This window comes from Cynocephalus volans, chromosome 9 (genome assembly GCF_027409185.1).
Source record: "Cynocephalus volans isolate mCynVol1 chromosome 9, mCynVol1.pri, whole genome shotgun sequence".
Classification (NCBI taxonomy): Eukaryota; Metazoa; Chordata; class Mammalia; order Dermoptera; family Cynocephalidae; genus Cynocephalus; species Cynocephalus volans.
In genome coordinates this window covers 67,214,541-67,233,255 of record NC_084468.1, presented here as the reverse complement: position 1 = coordinate 67,233,255, position 18,715 = coordinate 67,214,541, and the positions used below count along the sequence as shown (strand labels likewise).

Here is an 18,715-nt window from a genome sequence, read left to right as displayed (position 1 = left end):
CAGTAGGATCATTTCTATTCTAGTCCAGAATAATAACTGCATCTGGAATTGTTTACCTCATATATTTCATATCAGTCAGGGTATTTCATTAAGGTCCCATTCAAAGATAACATGAGGGACTTTTTAAAAATGCATAGTTTTGCCAACTTAGGGGAAAAGGAAACCTTAGAGACTTGATTGTAAATACCCATTCTGGGAAAGCAGAATTTAGTATGAAACAACCACAATTCATGCTTGCTATTCAGACAGGAAATGGTTAGATTAAGTGCTCAGCAGATGTTTCTGGAGGCTGAAGTAACATCACACATTGTCGCTCTTACGGCTTGATCACAACTAGAAAAGTCAGGCCAGGGTCACATACATCATCATTTTTATTCCTTTTTTAAAGAAGAGCATGATTAATAAGGTGATAGATAAATTGAAGCAATGACAGCTTTCATAACAAAAATGTGTTTTGAAATAACATTAGTTGTTAGCACCAGCCCAATGCTGGTAGACTCTAAAAACAGACAAATTATCTTTAAGAAAGGCAGCAATTTTTATTACCCTGCTTTATATTTAATGGGTTAGAACTATACAGATTCTGACTTTCTAAGCAGAAATATGAGTGTAATTGGATAGTGTTACAAGATCCTTAATACCGTCTTAAATTTCATTTATAAACTACTACATTATAAATGAGGTACTCTAAAATAATCACTTTTGTTGTTATTGTTGTTATGGGACAATAAAAATTTCTGTGAGGAAAACAGGTTGCTGTTTACACTTGCTTACACTTTTAAATATTGTGGGAAAGAAACGAGCGGAGCCTTGGAAAGAGCTCATCATGGGAGCAGGTGACTTTTGGAGATCATCTTCTTCACTCAGTCATCTCCTCCACAGATCTTTAAGAGGGTGATTTCATAGTCTCCAGAGGTATCTGACTGCAAAGAACAGGACCGATAAAGAACAAATACAGCATAAATAAGGAGGGGACCGTAAATGAATAAAATCTCACAGCACCAGGGAGTTCACTAGGGTAAGAGGTTCATTAGCTGTACCATTTAGCAAAATGCACCTGCAATTCCATTCTTCTTTCATACCAGAGTGTAATAATGTGCCAGCCCAGCATTTTCTCTACAATATGTAACATTTAAATTCTTCCTGATAGATTGCGATTAAATTTCAATTTGGGTTTAAAAAAATAAGATTGTATCAACTGCATAATGTTAATTTCTAACAAAACTTTTTAAAATTGTAGTTTTGATACTAGCTAATATTTATGAAACACTTTCTGTTCAAAAGGCTTAATGTGTATTAACTGCTTTAACCCTTCTAAAAGCTGTATGCAGTAGGTACCATAAGTATCCCCATTTAACAGATAAGTAAAATGAGAAAAACAGACGTTAGGAAACTTGTCCCAAATCATATAGAGAGTAAGTGACAGAGGCAGGAATCAAACCCAGATAGCCTGGCCCATTAACACCATCCTACACTGCCTCACTTAAGAAAGTGAAATGAATCACGTCCCTAATGAGTATGATTATCAGTTCCTTTTTCCTAGGCTAGACGAAAAAAGATCTTGGCTCAGAAAAAATACCACGTGAGGTTAAGACTTTAAGGACAAAGAAACCATGTCTGCTCTGCAAAAGACTTCATCAGAGGTAAAACTTGGTTTTTAACCTGGATTGCCTAAAGTCCTCACATTATTTTTATTTCATCAGGGCAACCCAACCAGTGAGCACTTTTTATCACTTAAGTTTCACATTTGGGAAACCTGTCACTGGGGTAAATTACAGTAAGTAGTGATGTAAAGGAAGTAATGAAAAAGGCCATTTAGTGAAAAGGTTAAGCATTACTTTCATAGCAAGACAGAGCAGGCATTAATATATGTTCTTCTGTTTTATATAGATTTTAATTCTTCCCCAATTGGCTTTCCTAAGTCTTGCTCTGCCATATGTATGTAATGTTCTTTTTGCTGCCAAATCAGTAATGCTCTAGCATCGTATTAAAAGAGCTCCCTCTAGCCATCTCTGATCAGTGTTGTAAACAATTATCAGGGGGTCTACAAGTTAGTCAAGGAAATACATCCAAGCAGCTGAACACAAAGCTATACATCAAATTCTGATTCACTGTAGGGACTAAACAAATGTCTATCTTTTTTCCTATCTTTCTACCTTTCTGCCTTCTAGTAATACAAGTAGCTCATATAGCTTCTACTTATATGGCATTTTAGAAATTGTTTTCACAAAAACAGTTAATGTATTTTTTAAAAGCTTTGAACATAATTGATGGCTTTCTAATTAGGTCGTATTAACTGTTTTTGAGAAACTAACTAAATGTTTCTGTCAGCCTGTTTTCAACAGCGGTACCATGGTTCTCTCTCCTCCCAACTTTGATCTCATCTTTTATCTTCCACATTACTCAGTTCTGACAATTGTTCTTTGTGGTGTTTTTCAGGTTATTCCTATTTCCAATCTGACCACAGCAAATCTAGTCTAGGCTCTCATCTCTTGTCACTAGTTTGACTCTAGATTCATCAATCTATATTCCCAAGGTGTTAAATCTTATTGTTTTGTAAGTCAAATCCAATAACCATCATATCCATCAACCTTCCAAACACTTTCTTGCCCTTATCTTGCTTTTCTGTCCACAGGACACAGCATACCGTTGATCTCGCCCTCCTGGAAAACATGCTCTTCCCTTGACTTCTGTCCTACCACGTGGTCCTGGCTTTTCCTCCTCTTCCCTGGAGTCTACACCTCTGTCTTCTTTGCAGGTTCATCCTCTTCTATCCAGCCACTAATTGTTAGTGATGCTTAAAGCTCAATTCTAAGCTTTCTTTTCCTTTCAGTCTATATTTTCCCCCTATAGGATTTTCACTCATGTCCAAAGATTCGATAACATAATTTACTCCCGAAGCGTATCTCGTATCACTAGCAGCTTACTTGACATCTCTACTTACATGTTTCAAAGACATCTCGAACTCAACACATGCAAAACCAAACTCACGAACTTCCTCCCACTTCCCCAAAAGAAAAAATCCTAAAACTTGAGTCTCTTGCAGAGAATGGCACCACTATCTGTTTCCCAAGTTAGGAAATTGATCCTTGACATCTTTTTTTCCTCACTTCTCACACAAAGATATCACATGAAGTCCCTTAAGTTTTAACTCCTAGATATCTTTTGGCCCTTTGCTCTTTCCTTGCATTACCACCAAGCCAGTGGTAGCTACTCTAACATGACTAATACAAGAGCCTCCTGACTCACATCCTACCTCTCTTCTATTGTATGTCCAATTCATTCTCCACAGTCACAGGGATCTTTCCAATGATCATGATACTATCCTGCTTAAAACTCAATAGTTTCCCATTACTCTTAAGCTAAAGACAAAAATCCTTAAACATTGCCAAAAAGGTCCAGCAGAATATGGTCCCTTCAGCCTCATTTGTCATATGTTTCCTCCACCATAAGGTCTTTCCATTTGCAGTTCCTTTTGTTAGAATGCTCCACTGGCTCCCTATCTCCACAACCTTTGCCTTGTTAATATCTACTCATTTTCTGGATCTGAACAAAAACTTCCTCCTAGAAGCCTTTCCTATAGGTCAAGCCTTCCTATTACATAATCTTTTTGCACAATGATGTCTCTTTCCTTTTCACTTAACATAGTTGTAATTTTACATTTGTTTGTAATTCCATAAGGGCAGAAAATGTCCTTTTTTCTGCCTTTGCTTATAAATATAATCCCGAGCCTGGCACATAACATGCATTTAATAAATATGTTTAATTGAATGAATGAAATATAAATTCACTCAAAGCTCTCCTTCAACTGAACTCATCTTCCAACTTTAATTTTATTTCTCAATGTTCCCCAAGGTAAACACTCTAATCAAGCAAGTGCCTTATTACTTCTTTCCCTCCTGCCTCTCACCATACTTCTATTTCTAGAGCATTCACCTTTGAAACCCTATTGACCAGCAGAGCACCTGACCCACAGGAGGCATTCAACACATGCTTGTTGATCTGAAAGGTAGGTTCAAGACCCATTTCTCTAAGAAATATTCCTTATCTAACTCCAAACTTCTTTTCCTCTCAATTCCTTTATTACCATCATCTGAACCCCACAATATAGCATTTAATTGTATTTTGTTTCAATTACTATCTCCTAATTTTTTCATGCCCACCTCAAGTTTCCACATAAATTACGAGTTTATTGAGGGTGACTATTGTATTTTTCTTAAAGAGCCTGGAATTGTGTTATTTATTAAATAAGTACATAATTTATTGACCAAACATCTACCAAAGAATGCAATTTCATCCAAATTTTCCATTAATATTTACTTATTAAGCAATAGGAGATACACATTTGTTTTTCACCTCTGTTCTTCCTCTCCTCTCCTTCCCATCAGTCACCACCTGAGAAAGGTGTCAATGAGCAGAGAAATGTCTAAACAATAGGTGGAAGGATGAGGAAGACAGAATCAAAGGCTGGAATGATATACAAAACGGAACTCTAGCCCCTAAATTTCAGAAACTCAACCTTTTGAAACGATCCTGCTCATCAATAGTGAAAACAAAATGATGTTACTTAATAATGTACAGTAGGTGTTAGAAATAAAGAAAACTTACATTATTTCAAATTACAAACTGAACTCTTTAGTGATGGATTTTTCTTTTCTATCAAAGAGCAAATATTTTAAATGTTCTCAAATACAATAAGCCTAAATTACCCGGACCACTGGAGGACTGAAAGCCACTGGTTAATTTAATTTTCGGGTTTGCTGAAGGTGAACTGAAAGCCCTCTGTGTCTCAACCTTGTTACTGACAGTCTTTATAAAATGTATGAGTCTACTTTTCTACCCTGGTAAGTACAATATGGTTAATATTATTGAATCTTCTATGATGATTGAAACTATTGTAATGTGTCAGGATCGATTCAAATAGAATTGAGTGCGAGCAGCTGATGCCACCTGTGCTAAGCCTCAGGCACAGTCTGAGAGTTGACTTTTTGAGTAAATTCCCAATTTCAACTTATGCATGCATCTCTTTCTGTAAAAGTTTAGGACAAAAACAAAAGTTCTGGTTAAAAAAAAAAAGATTTTGAGGGCTGGCCTGTGGCTCACTTGGGTGAGCATGGTGCTAACAACACCAAGTCAAGGGTTAAGATCCCCTCACTGGTCATCTTTAAAAAAAAAAAAAAGAGGGCCGAGCCCGTGGCGCACTTGGTAGCGTGCTGCGCTGGCAGCGTGGCGACACTCCCGCCGCGGGTTCGGATCCTATATAGGACTGACCGGTGCACTCACTGGCTGAGTGCCGGTCACGGATAAACGACAAAAAAAAAAAAAAAAAAAGATTTTGATCGACAAATCTAGTTGATTAGTGTTCGTTTGTGAGTTCATTGATTGATTGATTGATTCATACATTCATTCAAAATCATTTGTGGACTCTGAGGCAGGAGCTTTCCCGAGAAGGTTGTCCAGAGGCCCAGGCCAACATATGCACCTGGTCAAGCATGGCTATCATGGAAAGGCCTGAGTGAAGGCTGGACCAAGGTCTCTAGCCATTCACAGTGACACAGGAATGAGGCCTAAGCCTGATGCCCCTGGTGGCCATGGCTGGGCTTCAGTTCCCTCACAGGGGCAGGGCTCGATCCTTACAGGAGTTTAAGAGAGGGTGCTACTGGGGAGCACGCAGGATCAGGATCCCCATGGTGTAGAAATTATCCTGCAGCTGGGCCTGGAGTGTCTGGACAGCTAGCCATGGACTCCCAGTGCTCAGAGAAAAAGCTCCATGCTAGGCTGCCAATCCCCTCTTTGTCCCATATAGTCCTCCGGGCCCCAACTCCCAGCTCGGATCTTGGAGAATCTGCCTGGGTCCAATGTTTTCCAACGCTGATTTTCTCAAGACATTCCATAGTGTGAACTGAATGGCAGAAGTATGGAAAACTGTTCCCTGTGCAGCCTGCAGAACCTTCACGAAGCCAGTCTATCCTTTCACCTCGTCAGAATGGCTCTGGTGGCTGGGAAGGTTGAAATACCTTGTTCACCAACCTCAGCTCCTATTTTGCTTCAGGGAACCTGCTTGGACTAATGCTGTCTATCACTCCTTTACTGGAGACTTTCATATGTGATCTGGGAGGCTGAGGGAGAAAAATAGATCAATGAGAGACTCCTGAGCAGGTCTGGGGCTAGACCCTGAGTTCACCGTTTACTGGTTGCCATATTCCTACTGGGACTATAACTACTGAACCATGAGCATAGGGTATGGAAGCCTCTAGCATAATTTTTGCCTGTCTTACTTTTTTATTCGTTCTAATAATTTGTCATTTATTTAATTATGTATATAATTGTATCAACTGAAATCTGAGAGCAATGAAAATTGATTTCATTCTTTAAAACATTTTAGGAAGATTCTCATCCAGGATAATTGAAACAGAAGGTGAAATAGAGCTCCCTACACCCTCATAATGTATGCTATCTGCTTCTGTAGAATTGTTTGCTTAACCTAGGTAACTCCATTATGCCTCCTGGCTGACCTGCAGACTACCCCCCTTCTGCATGAGAAACCATTGACCGTCTCATAGAAACAAAAACCATTGCATAGAAACAGGAGCCATACACAGTGAATTATTACATGGGAACAGGAACCATACACAATGAAAACGTTTATGTTTGACTGCTCCAACGGCTCATTCCTGGCCTCTATAACCTAGCTCCCTAGCTTGCTTTGTGCACCTGGACAAACCCGTGTGACAATGGGATGTAGTTTTTGCCTTTAAAAACCCCACAAGACCAAGGTCTGAGGCCACTCTTCCTTGGTTGCTCCTTGGGAGACGGACGCTGGCCAGCTGGAGTGAATAAACTGCCCTTTTCTGCATGAGTGGCGTGTAAGTTCATTTCTGTGGGAGGGTGCCTCACAACAAAGGGACCAAATATTTTTAAAAATTAGGAAACTATAAAAGAAAAGATTGATAAATTCAATTAAATAAGATGTAAAACTTCTGCTTGGAAAAAATACCTTCAGCCAAGTCAAAGGACAAATAACAAACGAAAATATATTTACAACTAGATAAAAGATTAATCTACGTTATGTGAAAAAGGTTTTAGAAATTGACCAAAAAGAACAAAAACCCAAAAGAATATAGGCAAAGAACATAAAAAGACACATCACAGTAAAAGGAATGTAGATGTCATTTAAAACACGAAAATATGTTTAGCCTCACTCATACTAAGAAAAATGTATATTATTATACTGAGATATAATTTCTCATGTATCAGATTACAAAAACCCAAAAGCTTGTGGTTTTCATAATCTGATAACACCCTTTGCAAGACTATGCAGAAACAAGAACTCATACGTTCCTCATGGAAGTGCAAAATGGTGGTCAATTGGTAATATTTACCAAAATTAAAAATGCATTTACATGTTTCAGCACTCCCGCTTCTGAGAATTTATTCCTCAGATAACTTGTACCTTATGAGGAAGTGTGTATGCATAGGCCAGCACTGTCTGTAATAGCAAGAAACTGGAAACCTCTGTTGATGTGGCGGGTACAAATATACAATGGAATGATATATACAGCTGTTAAAAAGAATGAGAAAGCTTCCTATACACTGAAATGAAAACTCCAAACTGCAGGACCAAGCTGCTCTCTTTTGTGTAAAAAAGGGGCAATTTAAAATATGTATTTTTCTTTCCTTACATTGTCATAAACAGTGAAATAAATAAAAATACTGCAATGTGAAAAAATAGGTAAATGACTTGCATATGCAATTCACAAAAGAATAAAATTAGAGTTGAAAATCGTTACTGCCTTTAGGGACATTTTGCTGTTACTATTTTAAAGTCAGAAAACACATTTATACATTGACAAGGAGAAAGAAATCTAAGTCATATATATTCATATTTTAAGGAACATAAGGGAAAGAGGATGCATAGAGAAGGGCAAAATATGCTTTGCTATTTTTAAGAAGAGACTTACTTTAATTGCTGAATATAGGGAATAGCCGTAATTCCTCTTGAACTCGGCTCGAATATCCAACAGGTCAATTTCTGATCTGGAAACCATTATTCGGTTCAGAGTAAACTCATCAGTTCCAGCACCCTGTCAAGAAATGTAGGTGCTCACAGTACAACATACAGATCTATATTTACAAGAATAGATAATGGTGTACAAAATATTCAACTATGATGATGCTTCTTTATTTGTTTTCCATCAAACTTCATTCATTTACTCAAGAAATATTTGTGCCAGCACCATGCTAAATGCTGAAAAACAGCGATGATACATACCCCTGTTAAGCTTCCAATTTTGTAAAGGATACAGGCAAGAAAGCAGGCCATGGCAAGTAGTCTGACATATTGAGAATACTGAGCACCATGGGAACATATATTAGGGGGCCTAAGGATGAAGAAAGGTCTACCTGGGAAGTAACACTTAAGCTGAAGCCTAAATAATCAACCAGGCGAAGAAGGAGTGGGTTTATATAGAGAGGAGAGAATGTTCCAGTAGAAGAAATAGCATGTGTGAAGGTTTCGTGCAAAAAAGAATGCCACAGGCAAAGATACATAAATAACGAGGAGGGATAGCAAGAGATGTGTCTGGAAAGGCCAGACCTTGTTAACTGTGAAATCAAATTCTGACTTTATCCCAAGTGTGGAGAACTATTGCAATATTTTAAACATGAGAATGTTGAGATCAGATTGGATTTGTGGTTTCAGAAGATTACTTTAACTGCAATATGAGGAACAGCTGCAGGGTGCAAAGAGGATGAAGATAAGGAATAAGATTAGAGACTTTAGGAACCATTCGGAGGTGACTGCAATAATAAAGGAAAGAGATGATGATGGCCTGAACTAGAAAAATGGCAGTAGGGACAGAGAAAATAGGAAGATTTGAGAGATGCTTATGTAGGTGGATTGACAAAATGTAATGATGTATCGTTTGAGGATAATGAAGGACAGGGAGAGTATAAAATTTCTAGTTGAGCATTTAGGGGGATGTTGCCTCTATTCACTTGCTTATTCGTCCAACAAATACTTATTGAGGTCTACTATATGCCAGGCATTGTCCCATGTACTGTGCTCATGGTGGTGAACAACACAGACTGCACCTCTGTCCTCATGGAGCTTATGTTCTAGTAGATGGACACAGACAGGAAAGTAAATTAACCAATTGTTTAAGTACATAGTGATATGCACTATGAAGAAAATAAAGTAGTGAAATGGAATGGAGAGTGACTGAAAGAGAGCTGACTGGTCTAGTGCAGTCCAGGGAGGCCTCTCTAGGCAGGAGACATTTGAACCAAGACCTGAAAGACACAAAGGAGCCAGCCATTGACAGATCTGGAGGAGGAACCTTTGAGGCAGAGAGGGCGACATATACAAAGATTTTGATGTAAGAATAGATTTGGCATGGTCAGGAAGTAGAAAGAGGGCTGAGGTGGCTGAGGCACAGTGAACGAGGCTGGGGAGGAATGGTACAATGTCAAGAGTTGGGTAAGGCCCGTTCCTGTTGGGGCTATCCACTGAGATGATGAAACACAGGAGGGGGAGCAGACTTGCGGCTGGGGGCTGAGGTGAGGGAAATGATGTGATCACTTAGGATATAACTGAGAAGGTACATGCGGGACCACAGGAAATGCCCAATAAAGACATGGAGGTAAGCATCTTCCATGGGCAAGGCCCTGTTGTCGGCTGAAAATACATACTCTTAGAGCTCACCATGCAGCAGCAAAGACAGATAAGAACACACAGGGTCACAACATCATGTAAAGTTTGCTAACTCAGCTTGGTCTGTTTTAAGTAAGGCATCTTGAGAGGCCACTGGATCTAACCGGTCAAGCGTAAGGTTTGGGTTCTAAAACAAGTTCTGTTACCTAGCTTCCTGTGAAGTGGGGGAAATCATTTAGTCATCACTTCACTGTAGCTATCTCTGTATTGATTAGAATACTCACTATTTACCTATGAGACAAATTAGTACACAAATTAGCTACAAAAGAGAACTCATTAAAGTGCAAAAGAAATATGACATCCATCAATATTAAGCAATATTTATACATACTCCTTGAGGGATTTTAAGAAGGCACATGAAATTTTCAAACCAACCTTCAAAGCCTGATGCAGTCTTTTAGCTAAAAAGGCAGGCGTGTTCCTCGTGCAATGAACTGTTACAAAAAACAAAGTCATGTTCAGCTTCATTTAGTAGAAATTGGGTTAATCTATAGTAGTATGTTTTTTTAAAAAAGACTTTTTGGACTGTCATAGCACATTACCCCCTCCTCACTACAGGCCTTTATTTAAATGAAAGGTTGCCTAACCTGAATTCCAAAGCCTTATAATGTCATATTTGCACGGAACTTTAGCATGGTAATTATTTTAGCCACGGGGAAAATAAAATTACCTGCCAAAGAAACTCCCACAGTGTCTGACTCACCTCTAGCTCCCAGACACACCGAACACCCATGCTTATACTGATAACTCCCTAGGGTGTACCATCACTCAGTTGTAACATCTTTGGCTACTGATGAATAATTTGGGCCTAATGATTGCAGAGGTGTTGCTCAAAGTAACTCATTATGTAAGAAGGGGCGCAGGAGATCTATTTAAAACCAATTTTTCCAATGGAAAGACTTTCTTTTAAAGATTGGGTTAGAGGCTATAGACTGGTTAAAGTAACTACATTAGAATTAGTGCCTATAGTTTAAATTCAGTGATCTAAAAAATACCACCATCTTTCGATTCTTTATTTTGATATAACAGGAAAAGCAGAAATAAAATAGAAAAAAGTGAGTAAATTAATTATTCTTTAAGTAAAGTGAAAATTGTCAGGAATAGAAAAGTCTGCAGGGAACAAACCTATTTACTGCATCACAATTATTTTTATAATCTTAATTCTGATCTGCAGGTAGAAATTCGACTAAAAGTGAGTGGATTTTATAATGAATTTTGGATCTCAGAACAAGAATAAGTGACTTTCTCATAGTGGCTTACAGCCTCTCTTAAGGAAAGCTAAAAGACTTTTGGTTTGCATAAGCAATTTAAGGGAAATAGAAGGAGAAATGTATTAGAAAACCCAAACATGGAATCTGGGACAAACCATTTAAACTGTTAGATATGAAGTTGGCTGACAAAAAACCAACCATTCAAATTGGTACAGCCTAAATTTTCTCAAACTCACATTAGGCAAATCTTAATATTTTGATCAAAAATCATTATGCTCACTTTTACCTTATTAAGATTGACAATCACACACCCCCCAACTAGACTTATAGAATCCTTCCTTGTCATAATCCTTTCTCCCCCTTTAGCTTTCTATCTGCTTTATGTTCTTAACTACCAGGTTTGTTCTTCATGTCTGAAAATTTGGGGAGCTGGCAGTATGTTTTAGTGGTAAGGAAGCTCGCTTTAGCACACAGCACCACAGGTAGGGAAACTTGGAGAAATCCCTGCAACTCAGGAAATCCATCAGAGTTAATTACTGTAACCAAGAATTCACTATCACCCATTTCAGACCCCTTGTGTTGTCTTGACCAAACTTTAGTTGGGTCTCTGTCTTCCCCACAGTCCCTGAGCTCTGGCTTGCTCCCAAGCCTGAGCAAACACTCAAGTGTAGGACATTTTATCATGCCCCCTTATCAACTATCCTGAGAAACCACAGTGAGACACATTTCATGTCAAACCCTGATGATCATGCCCCCTGTTTGTTCAACTTCTCCTTAGAAGTTTCTGCTAAGGTCTGCTTACCCCTCCCTGTAGAAGGAAATACTTTTCAACTCTGAGACTCTTGAGCATTTCTGACATCAAAGTGTTCTCCCTATTGCAGTAGTCTTTTTGAATAAAGACTCTCTTTATCTAAGTCGGAATTTGTTTTTATATGACAACTAGTATGTTCCTATTATGCAATTCTAAGATGACACAGCTCAGATAGTTTTTCATGTTAAAAACTATGTGTTGACATATTGTATTAGATTTCTTGTATATGAAATACCCAGAGTAGGCAAATCTATGGAGACAGAAAGTAAATTAATGGTTGCCAGGGGTTGGGGGTGAGGAAGTATGGGGGAATGACTGCCAATGTGGGTACAGGGTTTCTTTGGGGGCTGATGAAAGTGATGTCATAAACATCACTTGCGGTGATGGCTGCAAAACTCTGAATATATTAAAAACACTGAATTGCACACTTCGAATGGGTGAATTTGATAGTATGTGAGTTATATCTCAATGAAGATGCTTTAAAAAAACTGTTCTATTTCAATGGTAGAGACTGAAATAGAAAAAAAGAGTGTGACATATTTTGACCTTTAAATTAGTTGAATTATAAAGTCCTTTTTTACTTGATAAAACAATGTACAAAATGAATGATGGTGCAGTACATGCATGTATTGAAAGACACTATACCCCACAAATATGTACAAGTAAATGTTAAAATAAAAATTAGAAAAATTCTAAAAAGTGAATTATAGCCCAAAATTTAATGCACAATCACAATTCAATGTATATTTCCAAGAATGCTACTTTGGTCAATGACTGAAAGTTTGTACATCTCAATGAAGTTCTGCAAATATTACAGCAGCAAGAGCAGAGAAAGTAAAAAGCAGCAAATTAATGTAAAGATTGACAATATGCAATGGGAAAAAATTCACTGGCTTTATTGTTGCCACTGGAACATTCTCAGAACTAATTATAGAGACAGATCTCAGCTCCATTTTTTTTTTTTAAATTGAAAAAGAAGCATTTCTCTTTTCTTGGCCTATCTTTTAGCAACTGAATCAGAATCAACAGTATTCTTTTTCTTTTTTTTTTTTTTTGAGCCAGCAATTTGGATAAAGAGCCCTATTTTAGAATGGGGCCTGGAATTTAAAGGGTGCCTTGCTCCTGGTATTATTTTCCATAATTTACTTTAAAATACTTTAGCATAGACTATATTTCAGTGTATGTCTACAATGCAGTGCATCAGAGTAGTTAGTTAACATCACAGACTACGGGGGCCAACTGTCTGAGGCAGAATCTCAGCTCTACCACATACTCCCTAGGAAACCCAGGGAAGTAACTTAACTCTTTGGGCCTCAGGTTTACCATCTCCACCAATGGGATAATAACAATGCCTAACTCATAAGATTGTTATAAGGTTTAAATGAGTTTATATTTGTAAAGAGGTTAGCACAGTGCTGAGCACATGGTAAGTGCCAGGTAAGTGTTTATTTAAAAATGAAATCTGAGGTACCCTAATTCATTAACATTTGAATGATGAATCAGAAGCTCCACTTCAGAGGTTACTCTTAAGCATCAGTATCTTTATCTCACCAGAGGTGCTATTAGTTATCATAATGGATGTTAGAAATGACTTTTCATTGGTGCAATGTCAAGATGTATGGAGTACAGGTATTCCTACCCTGGCATTAATGGTAAAGAAGCCTGTATTAATTCCAATGGCCACCCTAGATTGGAGTGGCTTAGAATTCTGAACAATCCTGTGTGTGTACAGTCACTTAACAGATTTTGTTGCCTGACTCTTGACTAGAAGGGTTGAGAATCCTGTCTCTGATAGTGTCTCATCCCTTTGAATGCACCTTTCTTGCAAGATGGTCTCCTAGTGCCTAGGGCAGACTGCTGAGATCTCATTGAGAATACAGATCAGCTTGTATAACTGTGTTTTTTGACTGCTTGTTAATGCATGTGTCTATATGGGAATGGATTCAGCCGGAAACTTACTTTCTTTTTGATATACCTACCCCCTGCTCACTTGACCAAGGTGGAGGAGGCTTATAGCTCTAAACTCGGCTCAACTTTGGGAGGCCACTGATACCTTTTAGAAATAACCAAATATGGTGAATTACCAGATTGGCTTAGGTCTCAGTTTTCAACAGGCTCAATAAAAAAGCCAGTGGAAATGTAATATTTCAGCTCTCAAGAAGTCTACAATCTAAACATGGTGACAAGCCAAATGCAAATTTAAAAGGCAAAGTAATACCTAAAAAAAAAATAACTTCTTCATGCATCTATTTAACAATATTTGTTGAGCATATTGTGTGTACTGTGAACTGTGCTGAGGCTGTGGGAGCATAAAGATGGATCAGTCAGGATTCTTACACGAAAGGACCTTATCTTGACATTGAGTTAAAACAAGTGCAAAGAACTCAGTTCATTAGTACTCAAGGGCTTACCTATGGCCAGCAGTAAATCTTCAAAATGCCCAGATAATTCTCCTTTTATGCTGTCCTCAATGTCCTTCTGGCTGAAATTCCTGTACTCATCAAATGCTAAAAAGTAGTACCACAAAAATATTTAAAGCATCCCAGATGACTACACCTGAATATATATTCCTGTCTTCTGAAATGCAACAAATTAAGTAGCAAATTCAAAAACTCCTTCTTTAAACTATCAAGATTTGAGCATGGAAGTTTTTATGTTTTGCTTTATTTTGTTTGTTTTAAGAAAATCGTCTACAATAAAACCCGAACTCCCTAGGCCATTTTCTTCCATGATTTCTCTCTCTCTCCCCTCCTCTCAGGCTATAACCATTTAAAATAGCCTGAAATGTTAAATGATAAATAATTTATCTAGTAAGGGAGGCTATTTTTAAATTTATAGCAGCACCTGGGAAACAATTCCGTGGTCATTAATCAAATATGTTTTATCTGCTAAAGAAATCTTAATTATGAAGATTTCTCTGTGCTGAATAAATCATTCTCTAAGGCAGCATGGCCTACTTTATATCCTCCAGAAGGCATTTGAATTTCTTGATCAGTATTTGCCTCAAGCAAAACCTGTACATATGTCACCAAGTATACAGGCATATTTTATAAGCCAAGTAAATTTTTAAGAAAGAAATTTTGGGGAGAGATCTAAGGTTGTTTGACTTTTATGTTTTAAAGACTTTACTAAAGCAACTATAATATACTATTATTGTTATGCAATAAATGTGATTTTAATGCCAAAATTAAGAAAGGACAATTTCAGAATTTGAACGTCACAGTCAAATCCTTATGTTTCCCCATTTTTCCATTAACTCAGCACAAGCTTAGTCACACAGTATGGTTGTTCTCTCAACTATCACCTGGAAGCCACAATCAGAAGGTGTTCACGGAAAATGGAGTTCCTGGCTTTGGGGTGCTGTTGCTTCCAGAAGGGCTCAAGGAGATGCATGAGTGAGAGGGTGGGTGCTCAGCAGGTCCATGTAACAGTTGGTCTGACTAAAGCAGCCGGTCCTACCCACTCCCCCATTTATCTTCATATCAGAAAGAGCCGAATGTCAATCAGTCTCTACACGTCCACAGACTCAACTCAATGCCTGGCTTTTCTGGAAAGTGGCTAACCAGGCAGAGGTGGGGTGGAAGCAGTGCAGTCAGGCTCCTCCATGCCACAGGAAACCCCCTTTCTGCTCCCTCCCCAGAGGGGCTGCCCCTTTTCCTCTCCCTGCCTTCTCCCTCCCCACCCATTCCCTGTTGCCCAGTAGGTGATCTACTCAGTCTTCAGGGAAAAATGAAAGAGCAGCATCACTACTGCCTTGAGTTAGAATGCAGCGTCCTCTTTTGTTTCCTGAAATGTTTATACATATAAATTGATACAGACTTTGTGATTTTTAACTTCATTTTCTAGAACTCTATATATTAAACCTCAAAACATTTGCAAAAACACCATAAAACAAAAAGGGTTGTAATGTGAGTCCGTACTTAGCTTCAGTTGAGGGAAGCTCCTTAAGCACAGGATCTCAGTGAATTTATCTTCGTCCGTGCCCCACCTGTTCTCACCAGCATTGTAGAGAATCTATGGACAAGGGGAGGAAGACTTAGCTGTTATTACACACACAATCTTTCTCTCATTTTGAGGCAGTGGAATGAGAAAAGTGGCAGCTTTGTTTTAGAGGTCAGTGAGGTAATCTATTACCTAAGTCTCTCACTTTCAGCAGACTGGGCATCTGAAACGCAGTGGGGCAAGAGCCAGGGGGAATGATAACCACCACTGCGGAAGGCAGAAAGCTGGGGCTGGCCGCTTCCAAGTCTTCAGGATTCTCCTCCAGACAGGAAAGGAGAGAGCAGCCCTTGTAGGTGCCATCTTTCCCCCTTTTCATAGAAATGCAAAGGCAGTTAAGGGGGAGAATAGTTAAAGGAGATTTTTCTTTGCTCAGTTACTGACCTGGGCGTCCTTTTTGGCCAGATGCTCATCCACTTTCAGACTTTCATCTCTTCTGCCCTAGATAAGGATGATGAAAACAAGGGCAATCCTTTAAAGACAGAAGATTCTAACACTCAGCAGGACATCTTAGTGGACTTTCTGCGGTGGAGACCATATAGCACAGAGGAATGGGGTACACTCTGGGCTCCAGCTCTGGCTCTGCCATTGACTCATCGTGAAATTTGTAGCAAATCACACAATTTGGAGGCCTCAGTTCCCTCCTCTGAAAACTCAAACGGCTTAAGAAGGTGAAAAGACAAGCTACGGACTGGGAGAAAATATCTACAAAACATATCTGATAAAGGACTTGTATCCAAAATATACAAAGAACTCTTAAAACTCAATAAGAAGATAACAAACAACCCAATCAAAAAATGGGCAAAAGACGTGAACAGACAGCTCACCAAAGACAATATACTGATGGCAAGAAAGCACAAGAAAAGATGTTCAACATCATCTGTCAGTAGAGAATCACAAATTAAAGCAAAAATGAGGTACTACTATGTACTTATTAGAATGTCCAAAATCCAAAACACTGACAATAGCAAGTGCTGGTGAGGATATTGCTGGTGGGAATGCAAAATGATACAGCCACTTTGGAAGATAGTTTGGCAGTTTCTAAATATATTCTTACCATATCCAGCAATTGTGCTCCTTAGTTTTTACCCAAAAAGTTGAAAACTTATGTATGCACAAAAACTTGCACACAAATGTTTATTGAAGTTTTATTCATGACTGCCGAAATTTGGAAGCAATCAAAGTGCCCTTCAACAGGCACAACAAATATTCCACACAATGGAATATATTCAGTGCTAAAAAAGAAGTGAGCTATCCATCCATGAAAAGACATGAAGGATACAAAGGCATATACCTACATGAAAGATGCCAGTCTCGAAAGGCTGCAAACTCTATATGATTTCAACTATGTGACATTCTAGAAAAGGTAAAACTATAGAGACAGTAAAAAGATCAGTGATTGCCAGGGTTTAGAGGGAGAGAAGGGACGACTAGGTGGAGCACAGAGGGTTTTTAGAGCAGTGAAATTATTCTGTATGATATTGTAATGGTAGATATATGACACTATACATTTGTCAAAACCCATTGAACTGAATGACATAAGAGAGTGAACCCTAATGCAAACTATAGACTTGAATTAATAATAATGTATAAGTATGCATTCATCAACTATAACAAATATACCACACTAATACAAGATGTTAATAATAGGTGAAACTGAAGGCGGAAGATGACCATATGAGAGCTCTCAGTACCTTCTGCTCAATTTTTCTATAAATCTAAGACTGCCCTAAAAAATAAAGTCTATTAAAAAAAACCCCGAAAAACCTCAAAAGTCCCCTACCTACTCTAATGTTGAAGGCTCTGTGGTTAAGTGTTTGTGTGTGGTCATGCACAAATACTTAAGCACATTATGGAAAGATGGGAGATAGAAAGGGAAAACAGGATTGCCTGAATTATTTTGAAGATTACAGGTTAATGAACACTTGGCTATAATATTTTTTAAATGGATTTGTTCCTATTTTCAACCATTAGGTCCTTGTATGCCTGCCTGATTTCTGTGCTGCTGACACTCTGCTGCTGTTAGTTTGCCTTCTTGTTCTCTCTCACTGTGCACTCTGCTCCAATAATAAAAATGCTGATTATTGTTGGTCTTAATAAAAAGCCATCAGCACCATGTATTGATCACTTTCTATGTGCAAAGTACGTCACATTCTCTCAATCTTCACAACACCCTAAGAGATTGGTACTATTACTATTTTAATTTTACAGATGTGAACACTAATACATTAAGGCTTAATTTAACTTGTCCAAATATAAGCAGATAGTAGACAGCATGGGATTCTAGCTCTCTTTGATTCTAAAACCCTGCCCTGTGGGAGTGTATGCTCACATCCACACACAAATGATGTGCACTTATGAATATATTCCTCTGAGAGCATATATTTGCAGCAGCGCTTCATGATTTGGGTTTGTGGGGTCGTCCTCCGTAAGGTTTTCGCTATTTAAAACAACTGAAACCATGATTAGAATACATTGTTTTTTTGTGGCGTAATGCCTCACTTTGACAAGTACAAGGGAGGCATTATCTTTTGTTAAATGAGTGAGGTTGAAATGCTATTTTAACGTCAGGCTGAGACCATTAATGGGATTTTCTCATACATTAGAAGCTGTGTAAATCACCTGAAAGAAGTTGGTGAGAGATGGTTTAAATCACTTCCTCTCTTATACACATCTGTGAATACATCTCATCCTTGAACTTACCACCTTTACTAACGAAATCATGAGCCTTCTAAAAAGAGAAAGCAAGGTATGGCTACATTTGGTCACACGGTGAGTCATGGTTTAGCAGCTCTTCCAAAATTGCAAGGATGAAGTTGCAGCAAGTCTTTTTAAAAAAAAATTTCTGAGTCTGATACCCGTTTCTGAATTTAATACCCATCTCTGAAAATAATTCTTCTGTATCATGCTTCCTACTTAAGGTAAAAGCTAACAAAAGAAATACATATTCTTTAGAATCCAGAAGGAAATACACATATTCTT

The 18,715-nt window shown here is 38.2% G+C and overlaps 1 protein-coding gene across 1 annotated transcript in view; it reads right to left on the bottom strand.

Moving 5' to 3' along the window:
* Positions 1-398: 398 nt before the first annotated feature.
* ANXA3 (annexin A3) overlaps positions 399-18,715 on the bottom strand; it is a 53,628-nt gene continuing 35,311 nt past the window's right edge. Inside the window, exons 8-13 of the mRNA XM_063108414.1 lie at positions 16,118-16,174; positions 15,655-15,748; positions 14,146-14,241; positions 10,088-10,146; positions 7,962-8,084; positions 399-923 (exon numbers count right to left, since the gene is read on the bottom strand). Of these exons, the coding sequence (XP_062964484.1) occupies positions 864-923; positions 7,962-8,084; positions 10,088-10,146; positions 14,146-14,241; positions 15,655-15,748; positions 16,118-16,174 (489 nt within the window). The 3' untranslated portion in view covers positions 399-863. The remainder of the gene's footprint in view (positions 924-7,961; positions 8,085-10,087; positions 10,147-14,145; positions 14,242-15,654; positions 15,749-16,117; positions 16,175-18,715) is intronic.